General features: G+C 48.7%; 1 protein-coding gene across 3 annotated transcripts in view; it reads left to right on the top strand.

Moving 5' to 3' along the window:
- Positions 1–14,319, top strand: part of YTHDF1 (YTH N6-methyladenosine RNA binding protein 1) — a 21,405-nt gene extending 7,086 nt beyond the window's left edge. The window contains exons 1-3 of one of the 3 annotated variants that reach the window (XM_025399917.1): positions 1,349–1,530; positions 6,787–8,307; positions 13,020–14,316. In XM_025399917.1, coding sequence (XP_025255702.1) covers positions 6,805–8,307; positions 13,020–13,046 — 1,530 coding nt within the window. In that variant the 5' untranslated portion in view covers positions 1,349–1,530; positions 6,787–6,804 and the 3' untranslated portion in view covers positions 13,047–14,316. Of the gene's footprint in view, positions 1–1,348; positions 1,531–6,786; positions 8,308–13,019 lie in introns of those variants that run through there. The other 2 variants (XM_025399915.1, XM_025399916.1) reach the window with 2 other exon arrangements.
- Positions 14,320–17,088: the final 2,769 nt, after the last annotated feature.

The following is a 17,088-nucleotide window of genomic DNA, read 5'->3' on the forward strand; positions in this document are numbered from 1 at the left end:
CAAAAAAAAAAAAAAAAAAAAAAAAAAAAAAAAAAAGAGCATATTCTGTCTACTTACTAGAACAAAGTTAGCTGGAAAGCAGCCTCAGGCAGGTTCTTCAGGAGGAATCCAGAAGAAGGCATTGATGTCACAGGAGATGACAGCTCCATGTGTGGTGTTGCCCCTGAATACTTTCCAGTGGGGCAAGATGTGGAGGTGGAAGATCCAGACCTTGTGTAGGCCTAGGCTAATGTGTGTGTTTTTTGTGTCCTTTTGGGTTTTTTGGTTTTTCTGTTTTGTTTTGTTTTGAAGCAGGGTCTCTCCCTCACCCGGGTGGAAGTGCAGTGGTGACTCATTGCAGCCTTCACCTCCTGGGCCCAAGAGATCTTCCTGCCTCATTTTTGATTTTTTGTAGAGATGAGGTCTCACTGTGTTGCCTGGGCTGGTCTCGAAATCCTGGGCTGAAGCAGTCCTCCTGCCTCGGCCTCTCAAAGTGCTGGGGTTACAGGCATGAGCCACTGTGCCTGGCCATGTCTTCATTTGTAACAAAAAAGTTCAAAAAGTTAAAAAAAAAATTAATAGGAAAAAGCTTATGGAATAAGGATATAACGAAAAACTATTTTTGTACAGATATGTGATATGTTTGTGTTTACAAAAGAGTCAAAAACTTTTAAAGCTTTTTAAAAAGTAGTTTGTAAAGTAAAAAAGTTATAGTAGGCTAGGGTTTATTATTGAAGAAAGGAAAATTTTAAAATTGAGTGTAGTCTTAAGTGGACGGTGTTTCTAAAGGTGACAGTGGTGTCCAGTGAGGGCCCAGGCCTTCACTTTCACTCTGTGACTCACCCAGAGCAACTTCAGGCCTACCTGCTCCATTCACCGTAAGTGTACAGGTGTCCCGTTCTTGATCTCTTATACTGAATTTTTACTGTACCTTTTCTGTGTTTAGATATGTTTAGACACACACATACTTACTAAAGTTATAGTTACTTGTATCATTCAGTACAGTTACACACTGTACAGGTTATGGCCTCAGTGTGTGGTAAGGATACTGCCTCCACTGTCACACGTCTCCAATTGTGTAAGTACACTGATCACACACTGATGAAATTGCTCATCAGATTTTGGGTGGTTTTTTTTCACTGAACACAATGCCTCATCAGAGCGTCTAGGAGTTCCTTGAGAATAGCCTGGAGACGCTTGGCACAGGGCTTCCTGCTGTGCCTGCGCAGCTCTGGTAGGCCCAGGATGACCTGAGGGCCAGCCGGGGAGTGTCAGTTTCTTGTGGCTACATCTAAAAATATGGGCTTCCTTAAAATACCCAGTGGCAGAGCCTGCTAAGTAGGCATTTGCCATCACAGCGGCTTCCCAGAAACACAGCTGGAAGGACACAGTGGGATCTTAACATGCTTCTTATTGGCAAGTTGCTGAAACAAATGCAGGAATTCTGTCAGAAACTGCTGTCTCTGCATATTGATGCCACCAGCTGAGGGGCTGAAATTGCAGCCTCAGAAGGACCAGTCCTGAAAACAGATCTGAAAAGTGAGCAGCCAAGTAGGTAAATTAGGGTTTTTTGGTTATTTTCCTCTAACATTTTCTCTGCGCTCTCTAAGGCTTCTCCTGAAGAGCCGCAGGTCATCCTGGTAGGCCTGTTCCCTGTCCTGGGTCAGAGCTGGTTCCCAGGAGCCGTGTCACTCCCTCACTTTTCAGCAGTACGCTCGATACTTTTCCCTTTTACATAATTTATTTGTGTGTGTGTGTTTTTATTAAGCAAATGCTTCTCTCTGTTCCTCTTGGACTTCTGAAGGGATCATTTCTGCTTTAGTCTCTCCTCTTGGTCATTCCAACTCTATCTCAGAAAAATGGATATAGGAAGTAAACATTTTAACTTCAACTTAAATGGTTCTGTTCATTCGGATGGAAGTTTCTTTTTTATAATGTCGTTAAATTTGAGTAAGTATGTAAAACTGCTCTTAGTTCTTTTTTGTGTGTTTGTTTTTTTGAGACGGAGTCTCACTCTGTTGCCCACGCTGGAGTGCAGTGGCGCTATGTTGGCTCATGGCAACCTCCGCCTCCCAGGTTCAAGCGATTCTCCTGCCTCAGGCTCCTGAGTAGCTGGGACTACAGGCACCTGCCACCACGCCCGGCTAATTTTTATATTTTTAGTAGAGATGGGGTTTCACCATGTTGGTCAGGCTGGTCTCGAACTCCTGACCTTGTGATCTACCTGCCTCGGCCTTCCAAAGTGCTGGGATTACAGGCCTGAGCCACTGTGCCCGGCCTAGTTCTAATGTAGAGTTGGGGCTTTTTTGTGTTTTACTGTTTGGATTTTCAAATAACCTGGAGATAATATGTTCCCTGATTAAAGTTTTCTTTAATTCTTTGAGTGTCTATTTTGTTTATCATTTTTAAGTTAGTCACAGGAGGAGGCTCAAGAATCTAAAGTTGTATTTTCCTTTGTCAGGGGACTCTGATTTTTCCTTTAAAATGTGTTAGTCTTTCTTTTTCTTTTTTCTTTTCTTTTTTTGTTTTGAGATGGAGTTTTGCTCTTGTTGCCCAGGCTGGAGTGCAGTGGTACAACCTCGGCTCACTGCAACCTCCGCCTCCCGGGTTCGAGCGATTCTCCTGTCTCGGCCTCCCAAGTGCCTGTGATTACAGGCACGCGCCACCACGCCCGGCTAAATTTTTGTATTTTTAGTAGAGACGGGGTTTCACTGTGTTGGCCAGGCTACTCTCAAACTCCTGATATCAGATGATCCACCTGCCTCGGCCTCCCAAAGTGCTGGCATTATAGGCCTGAGCCACCGTGCCCGGCCGAAAACGTGTTAGGCTTTCTTCGATGAGGTCTTCAGTTCTCCGCAGGGGCTGCAGTGAGGTGCCTAGCTTGGAAAGTGTTTAGCAGTCTTCTGTGGAGGTGGCTGCAGAGTAGCAGGATCATGGTTTTGCCTATATTGTCCTTAAAAGGTCTGTTTATGTCACTCATTTACCAGGACCAAAATATGCTTGCTCAGAGGTAGTAATGTGTTAAGAACAAGCTTTGAATTTGTTCTTTTTTTTTTTTTTTTTTGAGACAGAGTCTCGCTCTGTTGCCCAGGCTGGAGTCCAGTGGTGCAATCTCGGCTCACTGCAAGCTCTGCCTCCTGGGTTCATGCCATTCTCCTGCCTCAGCCTCCGGAGTAGCTGGGACTACAGGCGCCCGCCACCACGCCTGGCTAGTTTTTTGTATTTGTAGTAGAGACGGGGTTTCACTGTGTTAGCCAGGGTGGTCTCGATCTCCTGACCTCGTGATCCACCCACCTTGGCCTCCCAGAGTGCTGGGATTACAGGTGTGAGCCACCGCGGCCAGAGTTAATGCAACTATATCCCTGAGGAGTAAACTTTCACACTCATAACTCAGTGCCCATGGAGCCATGGCACTAAGGAATGTTGAGGGGGCAGCACAGCTCGCCTCCAGCACTTGGCAGCAAGTGAGCGCTGAACCTGTGCCTGACTGTGTGTGAGACAAAGGGAGATCAAAGGCCCTGAAAGGAGGCTGTGTGTGTTTTCCAGGCAGCCCAAACTGTGTTTCCATTTGTCTCCCACGCGCTGTGACCAGGACTGTGAGTGGGACAGCGTCTCTGACCAGGGAAGGAGAGTGGGACAGCAGCCTGACATGTGGCTCATAAAGAAGGCAGAGGACGGCGTTTCCAGGTTTTCTTACGTGCAGAATGACTGACTTCACATAGCATTACAGATTAACCTGCTGCTTTACCTTCAGAGTTTTGAAGGAAGGATGGCAGATGTAACAGGAAATGGGCTGTCAGTAAGACTGAGATAAAAATGGAAATCGGGCCCACAGGACCGCAGGTCACTACGTCCAGCCTGCCTGTGTGGCCATGTAACCCGGTGAGGACAGAAGTGTCAGGAGGGTTTAGGGCTGCCGGCAGAGCTGATTAGTGTCACCATCTTCTGTGGCTCAGGGTGTGAATGGTGGTGATCTGGAGCTGAAGGGTTTGCAGAGTACCAGCTAGAACTGTAGGCCCTGCACCTTGGGTAGAGGGAAGCTGGGTGGGTCATTTGTGGGCTCTGTGTCTGTGTGGCCTGTGTGCTGGGTGTGTCCATTTAATGCTTCAATTGGATTTTCAGGATGTTACATGCTTAATGTAATGTGCATTTTTTCATGTGGTAAGTGATGTCCTGTCTTGGTTAAGGCTTTAAGTGTAGTCAGAAGTGTTCCTGGGCATATGTGTCCATGGCCTGACTCCTCTGGTTGGTGTTGTGGCCAAGTGGATTACAGTACCACACGGCCATCGAGGTCTTTGTTTTCATCTGCTCTTTTTGCGTGAGAAGGAGGATGTGTTGTGATTGCAGCGCTGCTGAGGAGCATGTGTCCAGCCGATGGGAGGAGGAGGGCTGGCCTCCCTGTGGGGGCACTGTCCCCTTGCCTGCCATCCTTGAAGGCACCTGTGGCCAGCGACTCAAGGAGCAAGTCCTCTGCACAGACCGCCCCCTGATTTGCTCACCCTCCTGTCTGGGCCTGTTGGCCAGGGCAGCACCCGAGGGAAAGGCTACAGCAAAGGACCCAGCATCATGGAAGTTGTTTGAGGGAGAATAAGCTCAGGTTAATCTCATGTTTGTACAACACTGATAGCATCTCAATTGTCTTCTTATACCCCCAGAATCTCAAATTTGTATTATAGGGAAACAGCAGTTAGTGCATTTTGAAAGATGATTCTGGGGCCAGGCGCTGTGGGTCACTCCTGTAATTCCAGCACTTTGGGAGGCCGAGGCAGGTGGATCACCTGAGGTTGGGAGTTCAAGACCAGCCTGGCCAACATGATGAAATCCTGTCTTTACTAAAAATACAAAAATTAACCGGATGTGGTGGTGTGCTTCTGTAATCCCAGCTACTTGGGAGGCTGAGGCACGAGAATCGCTTGAACCTGGGAGGCAGAGGTTGCAGTGAGCTGAGATCTCGCTGCTGTACTTCAGCCTGGGCAACATAGTGAGACTTTGTCTCAAAAAAAAAAAAAAAAGGTTCTGGAATTGTCTGCTCACAACTGGAGAAGTCACCAGGAAGAAAATTACAAAATAGGATTTCTGAAGCCTTTGGTTTTCTAGGATGGGAGCAGGAGGCAGGAAGTGGTGGCTAGGTCACCGGTTCATTAGTCCACCAGTGTTGGCTGGTGTCAGGACACTGCCCCCAGGGAGAGCTGCTTGTGGTCACGCCTCCAGTGAAGCAGGCCTGTTTCATTGTCTGAGATCCCAATCTCCCTCTTGCCTCAGCTGCCTTCCCACCTGGTGTGCCCGACTGGGTGCTGTTATCCTTCATAGTGTGGCCTTTGATGCCAACATGAAAGGTCAATGTGGCAGGGATGAGGTTGGGAGATGAGGTCTGGAGCATATTCTCTTTATGTAGAACTTTCTGGTTACTTGGACGACTGGGGGGAGGGGAGCAGGAAAACTGCAAATCCAAAAACGGGCATCACAGACTGGAGAGCTCCGTGTTTTTTACTTCCTGCTCTGTTTTCTGTAATAGCATTTTGATACTCTTAGACGATGCATCTAGGCGGGAGCCTTCTTGCATCACACCAGACCCCTTCTCACCTGCCTGTGTGCATGTGTGTGCGTATAAACACACCTCACACGAATCACCTGCCTGTGTGCATGTGTGTGTGCATAAACGCACCTCACACAAACGCACACACACCTCACACGAATGCACGTACACACACACACCCCTCACATGAAAGCCATTTTAAGGCAGTATTGGAGGGACCCAATCATGACCAGACCCTTGGTTGAGTCTCTCCAAGGAGGTGGCGTCCCAGAACTGCTGACTTTAAGTCTAAATTTGTGCCCTGGGCAGCTCTTCCGAGACCCCTACAATGGGGCACTCAAGCACTCACCTTCTCTAGCAGACCTTTTTGGCTCAAGGTTCCGTCACTTTAAAACCACTCTCTGAGGTTCCAGTCACCACACAGACATGTTTTCACAAGGAAGCCCAGGTGAGTTGGCATCCAAAGCAAGGGCTGCTCTGCACCCGGAGTGCAGACTCCTCCACTTAGGATGCTTTCTCTTGGCTAAGGAGCTGGAGCCAGCCAGGGCCCTCTGTGCAGGGGCCTACTCCAAGAGCCCAGTGCTGTGCCCAGGAAATCATGGGAATGTGAACCCCCTTGGACTTAGAGGCAGGGGCTCTCTGCTAGGAAGGGTGTGTGGAAGGAGCCTCTGAAGCACCCTTGAAGGATGTCTGGGAGAGCTTTGGTCCAGGTATGGAAGAGTGTCCCAGGAGGAGTGTCAAGGCCCAGAGGTGGGCGCCTGGGGCCTGCTGAGTAATTAGTGAGCTTAGGGTCTGTTCTCTGGAGCAAACTGCCTCACAGCCCTGCACATCCTGGTTTGCCAATGGAAGTATCTCTGCCTTACAAAGCTGTTTCAGTGCCCATGATGCCGTCCGTGTCCGTCATAAGCATTGTCGTCCGCAGGGCAAGGGTTTAGTCCTAACTCTGGATTCCTTTGTGGGTAAGAGTAGAGGGAGGGGCTGCTCCCTTGCCAGTTCTAGAGAGGCTTAGCTTAGTCATTTAGCCTGAATTCAGAGCTTTGCAAATGATGCTTCGCATTTTGAGACGACACCCTGGTTTGTGTTCATCATTAATTTCTCTGTCTTGATTTGGTTCTCCCATTGGTGACCATAGCTTTCCTTCTGGAAGGAGTGGCCCAGTGCTGTGCAGGTCTTACTTTTACCCCGCCTGTGCTTGAGCAAGAGGCGGTTGGCATTTTCATCATCTCCTCGTGTTGTGGAAGTGCTGTAACTTGTCACGTTTGCTTTTGCAGAGTAACAGTTACCCCTCAATGAACGACCCCTACCTGTCCAGCTATTACCCGCCGTCCATTGGATTTCCTTACTCCCTCAATGAGGCTCCATGGTCCACTGCAGGGGACCCTCCGATCCCATACCTCACCACCTACGGACAGCTCAGTAACGGAGACCATCATTTTATGCACGATGCTGTTTTTGGGCAGCCTGGGGGCCTGGGGAACAACATCTATCAGCACAGGTTTAATTTTTTCCCTGAAAACCCTGCGTTCTCAGCATGGGGGACAAGTGGGTCTCAAGGTCAGCAGACCCAGAGCTCTGCGTATGGGAGCAGCTACACCTACCCGCCGAGCTCCCTGGGTGGCACTGTGGTGGATGGGCAGCCAGGCTTTCACAGCGACACCCTCAGCAAGGCCCCCGGGATGAACAGCCTGGAGCAGGGCATGGTTGGCCTGAAGATTGGGGACGTCAGCTCCTCTGCTGTCAAGACGGTGGGCTCCGTTGTCAGCAGCGTGGCACTGACTGGTGTCCTTTCTGGCAACGGTGGGACAAATGTGAACATGCCAGTTTCAAAGCCGACCTCATGGGCTGCCATTGCCAGCAAGCCTGCAAAACCACAGCCTAAAATGAAAACAAAGAGCGGGCCTGTCCTGGGGGGTGCGCTGCCCCCTCCACCTATAAAGCATAACATGGACATTGGCACCTGGGATAACAAGGGGCCTGTGCCAAAGGCCCCAGTCCCCCAACAGGCACCCTCCCCACAGGCTGCCCCACAGCCCCAGCAGGTGGCTCAGCCTCTCCCAGCACAGCCCCCACCTGTGGCTCAACTGCAGTATCAGAGCCCTCAGCAGCCACCCCAGACCCGCTGGGTTGCCCCACGCAACAGAAACGCGGCATTTGGGCAGAGTGGAGGGGCTGGCAGTGATAGCAACTCTCCTGGAAATGTCCAGCCTAATTCCACCCCCAGCGTCGAATCCCACCCTGTCCTTGAAAAACTGAAGGCTGCTCACAGCTATAACCCTAAAGAGTTTGACTGGAATCTGAAAAGCGGGCGTGTGTTCATCATCAAGAGCTACTCTGAGGATGACATCCATCGCTCCATTAAGTACTCCATCTGGTGTAGCACAGAGCACGGCAACAAACGCCTGGACAGCGCCTTCCGCTGCATGAGCAGCAAGGGGCCCGTCTACCTGCTCTTCAGCGTCAATGGGAGTGGGCATTTTTGTGGGGTGGCCGAGATGAAGTCCCCCGTGGACTACGGCACCAGTGCTGGGGTCTGGTCTCAGGACAAGTGGAAGGGGAAATTTGATGTCAAGTGGATTTTTGTTAAGGATGTGCCCAATAACCAGCTCCGGCACATCAGACTGGAGAATAATGACAACAAACCGGTCACAAACTCGCGGGACACCCAGGAGGTGCCCTTAGAAAAAGCAAAACAAGTGCTGAAAATTATCAGTTCCTACAAGCACACAACCTCCATCTTCGACGACTTTGCTCACTACGAGAAGCGCCAGGAGGAGGAGGAAGTGGTGCGCAAGGTGAGTCTGGGTGTTGCAGGCAGCTGCCATGCAGATGTGTCCTTGGTGCTGCACTTAGACCAGGTGGCGTGGTGAGCAGATGCGGCAGGTCCGCCAAGCTCAGTCTCCTGACAGGCAGCTCCCAGTTGGCCGCAGGTGGGTGGGCCCAGGTCCTGGCAGCCTCGTGGGCTTTCCCCGCGGAGGGTACCACTAGTAACCAGTGATGATGTTTGAGTGGATGTCACCAAACGACTTTGATCACTCTCCACTTATAATTGAATAATTGGGGCCACAGTGTACACATTCTGTACACTGTGTAGAATTTTCTGTACACTGTGTAGAATTTGAGGGTAACTTTCTCCTCTCCTTTTTGAGTCGTGATACTTTCTGGAACAGTGCTTCCCAGCCTCTGTCCGTGAGGAACACTTAGGTGATACTCACGCAGCACTGCAGTGGGCACATAGGGCATCGAGACCTCACTTGGCCAAGGGCCCTTGTTTCCCAGGGCACTGACCCTCAGCAGCTGGAAAGTTCCGGTCTGTGATCTGGAGGTTGTTGCTTTATTTTTCTTTTAAAAACCCAGTATCCTGCAGTTTTTGGAAACAAACTCACTCCATCTAGGTCCTAAAGAAAATGGCGGTGGGGTAGGTTTGGAATCCAGACATTTTATAATAACAAATACGGATCCTGTATCAAAAATCCATTGATTGGGCCTTTTTGAGACAGTCCTGATTTCCTGGGATACTTGTAGCCAAACTCCTGAGTCTGTGCCTTCGTGTGATGTACGACAGGACTGAGTGTGTTTGCTCCTCAGAAGGGCTCAGACGCCCATAAACTGGCACCAGCAATGGGAAAATGATGCTGCTGACATACTTCATAATGCTTCCTTTATTCAAGAGAGTTCATCCTGAGATTGTCTCCTGCTTTTAAAAAAATACCTCTTCCTGAAATGTCAGTTGATAATAGATGGGTTTTCAGTGCTTTTTCAGTTCTCTATGTTAAAGGGATTATTCACCTGTGAGCGCCAAGTGTCCTATTGTATTTTGGGCCAAAAGGCGTGTACTTGGCATATATGGGGATATGTATATCCATATATGTATATCCATAAGACTGCACTGTCTGCAGTCTTAACGTTATGCAAGTCCTGAACAACTTGGGGCTTGTAGAACTTTGGAAGAGTATCAGTCCCTCTCTTTTGTGAGAAGAGAAGAGGATGTCATTTATTTCCAGTTACTGGATTCTGAATTAGTTACTGAAATTCTGTGTTTTAGCCCTTTTTTTTGTTTTGTTTTGAGATGGAGTTTTGCTCTGTGGCCCAGGCTGGAGTGCAGTGGTGCAATCTTGGCTCACTGCCACCTCCGCCTCCCGGGTTGGAGTGATTGTCCTGCCTTAGCCTTCCAAGTAGCTGGGATTACACACATAGCTCTTTTAGGTATAAAATAAATGCTGAATTGCTAAATTTGCAGGGATAATTGCTACTGAAGGTTTAGGTCCTTAGCTGGCTACACTGGAAGCTGGCTGTGTGTGTGTGTGCGCACAGTTTTTCTTCTTAAATACCGTGATACTTGGGTTTTCGTAAAGTGTGCGGACTCCTGACCTGGTTGGTGTTTTTAAAATTCTAGTGTCCTACAACTTGCATTATAAAAACTTGATCCTTAGATAACTGCTTTTTTGTGTCGGGTGTTGGGTTAAGCATCTTGGTGGGCGGCCTGCAGGGCCTGTGAGTGTCAGCCTGCAGGATCTAGGTGTTCCTCAGACCCCTCGGGTGTTCCGAGGCAAGTCCAACAGAGCCACCGGTGCTGGTGGAGCGTCACTGGATGGACCTTGGTAACCCTCCCTAAACTGTTAAAGAAACTCTGGGCCCGTGTGGGTCAGTGTTAACATTAATTCATATTATTGAAAGTGACAAATGAGAACCTGATTTGTTAATATTTGGTGGAATTTCAAATAGCTTTTTTTTTTTTTTTTTTTTTTGAGACAATCTCACTGTCACCCAGGCTGGAGTGCAATAGTGCAACTTTAGCTCACTGCAGCCTAAGCCTCCGAGGTTCAAGCGATTCTTCTGCCTCAGCCTCCCAAGTAGCTGGGATTATAGGCGCCCACCACCACGCCCAACTAAATTTTGTGTTTTTAGTAGAGATTGGGTTTCACCATGTTTTGGCCAGACTGGTCTCAATCTCCTGACCTCGTGATGTTGGCCTCCCAAAGTGCTGGGATTCCAGGCGTGAGCCACCGCGCCCGGCCGAGTCAGTGCAGTTTTAAGAACAAAGTAGCGCGCTGAAGAGAGAGTTGTGGGGAAGCTTCACCAGAGGAAGGAGTTGTGGGGACTCCTTCCTCTTGGTTGTAAACTGCGGTTGTGCTGGTGGAGCCCCCGGGCAGTTTTCTCAAGGTTCTCTCAGGTCTTTGAAGAACAGACCTACCTTTTCTTTGTCATTTAGAGTTTGGCCGCATTGCTCTAAAGCTCATAAACAAGTTGAACGTTGAGAAAGTAAAATAGAGTTAGCATTTTGCAAGATTGCTGTCCAGCTATAAATTTGGAAACATACTGATTTCTTAGGACAGCAGTAGCTTTTATGTCAGCAGAGTCAGACCAAGTCCTGGGTTGATACATTTTTTGGTTTTAAAAAAATCTAGAAACTTCATAGCTTAAAACAGTGAAAGTGGTGAGCGTTCCAGATGGTGAGCATCGCTTAGTTCCTCAGACTAACTGTCCTTGCCCTGGCGGCAGGTGCCCCGGACCCGACCCCACATCGACCTCCGGGCGGGCTCTTTGAAACTAAGTAAAGAGCAGAGAGAATCTCAGGCATAAGCATTTCCTGGATGCTTGCTGAGCATTCCTCGAAAGAACAAGCTGTACTTCTTTGTCTTTTTTTTTTTTTTTTGAGAAATTTTATGAGGAATAGTATTTTTAAAGAGCACACAGTAAACTTTGTAGCTGTTTATAAGGGCTGAAGGGAGGTGGGGTGTTTCCCTGTGAGTGGCTTTAACATCAGCTAGTTTGAACTCAAGAGATTGGCATTTGCTTTTTAGGAACAGCAATACCTCTTTTGTTAAGAGATTGATTGATTGATTGAGACAGTTTCAGTCTGTCCCCCAGGCTGGAGTGAAGTGACACAGTCTCAGCTCACTGCAACCTCTGCCTCCTACGTTCAAGTAATTCTTGTGCCTCAGCCTTCAGAGTGGCTGGGATTACAGGCGCCCACCACCACACCCTGCTAATTTTTTTTTTTTTTGTATTTTTAGTAGAGACGGGGTTTTACCATATTGACCAAGCTGGTCTTGAATTCCTGAGCTCAGGCAATCCGCCCGCCTTGGCCTCCCGAAGTGCTAGGATTGCAGGCATGAGCCACCACGCCCAGCCTGTGAAGAGAGTTTTTAAACAGAGTTTTTAAGAGAATGCAAAATATAGAGTTCTTAATTTTTCCAGTTTTACATTTGAGGGTAGGGAGGAAATGTTAATTCTTAAGAGTAGGACCTGCCTATCCAGGTCCTTAATCCAAATACTCTGGAGCCTTCTCGGGACAGAGAACACCGCAGCGGCTTGTGAGAGCAGCCACAGTTGAGGAGGCTGGTGTTTATTCCAGTGCCCAGCAAAGTTTGTTATTAACCGGAAGACACATTCAGTCCATTTTTAGCAGAAGAGGAGGTTTCAGGTTAAATGTTTGGGTGTCCCACCCGCTGGCTTTATTAGTTTGCGTCTTAATAGATAAGGGGCCAGACGAGGATGGAGGTGCCTCGGATGCATCTTTCTGTTTTGTTTTTATTTTATTTTGAGATAGGGTCTCTCTCTGTTGCCCAGGGTGGAGTGCAGGGCAGATAATAGCTCACTGCAGCCGAAAACTCATGGGCTCAAGCTGTCCTCTCGCCTCAGCCTCCCAAATAGTTGGGATTACAGGTGCGTGCCACCACACTCGGCCTGGGACACCTCTCTAGCTGAGTGGTGCAGCGTGTGCTCCTTAGATCACACATTTTCGTCTTTGGATGCTGCCTTGTAAGGAGACTGAAGGGGCTTCTAGACACTGCTACTCAGGGAGGCCAGTGTGGGAAAAGATTCGGGTGTAAGTCTCAAGCTTGTGTGTCATACACTCTCTGGAAAAGATGATTCTCTTAACGGGAGTCGGCAGCAAACCTGGTCAGAGGAGCTTTGCCTTGAGCCAGTCTAGCCATGGGGAAGTGGGGGAAGGGCCTGAACTGGACAGGCCCACACGGGTCCTCCTACCCTTCATTAGCCACAGGACACAGCACTTTGTTAGCCAGTTGGAAGGATTTTGGTGTCCTTTGAGCCGCTGAGAAGTTTAAATGAGATAAAATGAAGAAGAACAGCTTCCGTCTCCCTGGCCTGCCTGAGAGCCCGGTCGTGCCAGCTCCTCCCTCTGAGTGCAGAGATTTTCATGTTGCTAAGTGTCTTTCCATGCGGAGTGCTAGTGGCACATGAGGAAAGACAGCTGTGGGAAGTAAGGCTTCCCATTAGACAAGTAGCCCATGTGACCGTTGTGGGTGATGCTTTTCTCCTGGTAGAGGGGGTGGGGGGAATGCCATGCCCAGTGTGGCCAGTCCCCCACAGAGCAGGCCCAGCGCAGCTCAGAGTTGTGTGCTGGTGCGGCCTGGGTGCCATCCAGGGTCTTGCCTCCGGATCTGCAGGCACAGCTACGGGGCAGCCGTGGACCCCACTCTGGGAGGGTTCGTCTGGGTGGTTACTCAGCGCGTTCAATTGCTGTCTTTTCTTTTTGCAGGAACGGCAGAATCGAAACAAACAATAAGGACGAACCAGTTTCTTACATGTTCTAACGTTTGACTTTGAAAACAGTTTAAAACACGTGTGCTTGGTCAGCTCCAGTGTGTCGTCCCTTGCGGGGGTTGAGTGTTGCATCTTTGCCTTTCTTGTCATTTATTTTTGCCCAGATGGATCTGCATTTATTTGTACTTTTTCTATGTATTATAATCTTGTAGAAGTCACTAATAAAGGAGTATTTTTTTGTCAGCTTATCAATCAGACTGATCTAATGTGAAATACAAGTATCCTTATAAACAAAGCATCTATTTTGGCGGAAATTATGTTCTTAAATTTACAGTCATTTGATATTGTTCTATGAGACTTCATATTTCTCATCCCTTTATTGCTTCATAGCAAACATAAGAAACCATGAGTCATTTTGTCATTTAGAGTATTCTGATAAAATCTCTTGAAAATACTGAAATCAAAAGGTTAATGATTATCTTGTTCATTCTGATTTGTCATTTTATTTGTCTAAAGTGCTATTTTACCCATTTGATTTTTCTACTAGTCAGATAACTTTTAATTTTTTAAATTTGGGAGACACTTTTTTTGTTTGTTTTTGGAAAATTTTTCCTTCCAGATCTGTTGCCCACTGAACGGCCACCCGTCCCTCACTGTCCTGGTGTCCGGTTGGGCTGGATGGTGTTGGGGCATGATGTGGGGAGGAATTGGAAGGTGCTTCGGTCTGGTTCAGGTTCGGGCATTCTTCGTTGTTTGCACATCTTTTTAAATTTTACCCTTTTCTTAAGAATCCTAATGCAGTCTTAGTATTTTATACCAATAATGCGGAGCTTTCAGTGTAGGGTCTGGTAGTACAGACGGTGTGATGGGGGATGCTGCTGGGTGTAAATTTCACTGTGTGTGTCTAATTTTTTTTCCTGTTGAATGGGTAAAAACAAAACAAAACTTTTTTAGAAAATGAATTTGCTGTCATGTTTTGTGGAATGAGGGACCTTTGAGCTCACTACCACCTGGAGTTTGAGTTGAAGCATGAAAATGGTGCCCATGCCTGACGCTCCAGCGCCTGGATCTGCACGTGCCCTTGTAGAGGATCCTTACTGTCCTAGAGAGCAGATGCTTTCTGAAAACTACTTGCTCCAAAAGACCCTCTGAGTTAACGTTTCAGCTGTATCATTAGACTTGTATTTAGAGCGTGTCACTTCCTCTGAACTGTTACTGCCTGAATGGAGTCCTGGACGACATTGGGTTTTTCCTCTAGGAGAATACAAGCCTTAATAAACAATACTATTTAGCAAGCCTGGTGTCACCTCATTCTTCACCCTACTCGATGAGTTTAGGTGTTGGAGCTTTTTAAGCCGCAAAGCCATTCGGGGAGTCACCATAGAAAGCCCCTGTGTTTCTCAAGGTGTGGGATTCTCATTATCTTGCTTTGGAAGAGGGAGCTGTTAATTTCTTTAAGACTATAAACTACATGGCACCATCGCCCACCCCTCAGCACATGGATGCACAGACGCAGCAGTGCGTGCAGCACCTGGGCACTGCTTCCTCCTTTCCAGACTTGGCTCCTCACCATCTCCCTCCATTCATCCTCCAATGCCTCTTGTTTTTTATGCGATAAAAGAGTTTAATACCTGTTTAGTTTGTTTTCCTTTTGAGGTAAAATTTACAAGCACTGAAATGCATATTGTGTACATCTGCAGAAGTTGACAAGTATGTGATAAAGTTACACAGTATTAACATGAGCCCAGAAAATCCTGTCGTACCCTTTCCCAGGCAGTCACCGCCTCTGCCAGAAGTTCGTAGTTGGTTTAAGGAAACACAAAATGCGAACAGGGGAAAACGTGTCTGTTCTGACGGGCCAGTTAGAGGTAGGCTGTGTGTACTCCCACTTGCAGCTCCAAATGCTGCTATTACTTTAGGGAAGTGTGTTTTCAACCTCGAGTAGCTAATTCCTTCATATTTTATGCCATTTTCTTGAGTCCTGGGCTCCTTTAAAGATTAGTTCCTGGCTTTTAGAATGCTGGGCCGAGGCTGGGCGTGGTGGCTCACGCCTGTAATCCCAGCACTTTTAGAATGCTGGGCCGAGAGGTGCTGAAAGGTGGCGAGCATGACGGCGGGTGCCGTGCTTTTATCTTTGGTTTGTTTCGTTGTTGTGGAAGAAGTGGATGCTATTGTCCCCACAGAGTGGGAGGTGATGGCAGGGACTGTGGCAGGTGGTAGTTGCTGACTGGCTTGTGAATGGATAGTGGATCGTGCGGTCTAGACAGCACCTCCCCTGAGGCCTCCAGACGGGAGGAGTCGGTGGCTTCTCCCTTTGCCAGCTTGGAAAGTTAGTAGAACTGACACTGTATCTGGGTGTTAAGGGCCTCCTGCCTGCATTCCTGGTGCGTGGTGATGCCAGGCAAGGAGCCAGGCCCACCAGGGGAAGGGAGAACCGAAAGGCATAGGTTTGTGGAATGAGATATTTGGGAGGGGGCGGGGGAGGGACTTCATCTCATTTTGCTTTATAAAGAGCTTTAAGTTGTTAGTATTTCTCACCCCTGCCTCCCTAAAAGCCAGCCACATTAGCCCTATTCCTTTTTCCCTCTACCCATCTCCAAAGCCCACCATGCTAGAATTCTCTTTTTTTTTTTTTTTTCTGAGATGGAATTTCGCTCTTGTCACCCAGGCTGGAGTGCAATGGCGCGATCTCGGCTCACTGTAACCTCCGCCTCCCAGGTTCAAGTGATCCTCCTGCCTCAGCCTCCCAAGGAACTGGGATTACAGGCATCCGCCACCACACCTGGCTAATTTTTGTGTTTTTAGTAGAGATGGGGTTTCACCATGTCAGCCAGGCTGGTCTCTAACTCCTGACCTCAGGTAACCCACCCGTCTTGGCCTCCCAAAGTACTGGGATTACAGGCATGAGCCACTGCGCCTGGCGTGTGGTAGAATTCTTATATGTCATAATGAATTCTAAGCTATTGGAAAAGCTGGATTTGCTGTTTGAGGTGCCTCTGGCTATAGAAGTTTCCTTGGAGGGTCTGGGTAGTAGCTCAGGTGCAAGCCCACGTGTCCTCTGGGCTTCTGGTGGGTTACAGGCTGGCTCTGCACGTTGCTGTCTGCACTGGGCCTTAAACGACTGGGCTAGCTTGGTGGGTTACAGGCTAGCTCTGCAGGTTGCTGTCTGCATTGGGTCTTAAACGGCCAGGCTAGGGGATGACATGGAGGAAACATGTGGCCAGTGGTGCTTTGGGCTGAATCCTGTCCCTCCAGGCCCCTTGCTGTTCAGAATTGTTGCAGTCTTTGGTAGGACAGAAATGCCCTCTCTGGCTGGAGACCAGCTGTGAGCCCAGGCCGGCTTCTGCTGTGGTCTTCTCACCATAGGAGGCCCGTGAGAAAGGAGTCTGCACCTCAGCTCCCAGCTCGGAACAGCTCCATTACTCTGTGACTTCAGTCACCAGACCACAACTCATGGCTCCCCTCAGTATCCGTCTCCATCCCGTGGACTCCACGCAGTGTGGCAGGGCATTGGTGGTCCGCCCTCCTCCCTGCACACCCCGCGGCCAGCGCTCACGTTCCCCTGCAGCCTGGAGTTGCTCGTCACATAACTGGCTGACTTTCAGGTGCACACATCTGGAGTTAAAAGAAGCACCTTGGCCGGGTGCAGTGGCTCACGCCTGTAATCCCAGCACTTTGGGAGGCCAAGGCAGGCGGATCACCTGAGGTCAGGAGATCAGGACCATCCTGGCTAACACGGTGAAACCCCATCTCTACTAAAAATACAAAAAGCCGGGCGTGGTGGGCACCTGTAGTCCCGCTACTCGGGAGGCTGAGGCAGGAGAATGGTGTCAACCCGAGGGACGAGAGTTGCAGCGACCCGAGATCGTGCCACTGCACTCCAGCCTGGGGGACAGAGCAAGGCTCTGTCTCAAAAACAAACAAACAAACAAACAAACAAACCCTCACTTATTCCTTCATAGTGCTTACATGATGAGAAGAAGAGAAAGCCTGGCGCAATGGCTCACACCTGTAATCCCTGCACTTTGGGAGGCTGAGGCGGGCAAATCACCTGAGGTCATAAG

This window comes from Theropithecus gelada, chromosome 10 (genome assembly GCF_003255815.1).
Source record: "Theropithecus gelada isolate Dixy chromosome 10, Tgel_1.0, whole genome shotgun sequence".
Lineage (NCBI taxonomy): Eukaryota > Metazoa > Chordata > Mammalia > Primates > Cercopithecidae > Theropithecus > Theropithecus gelada.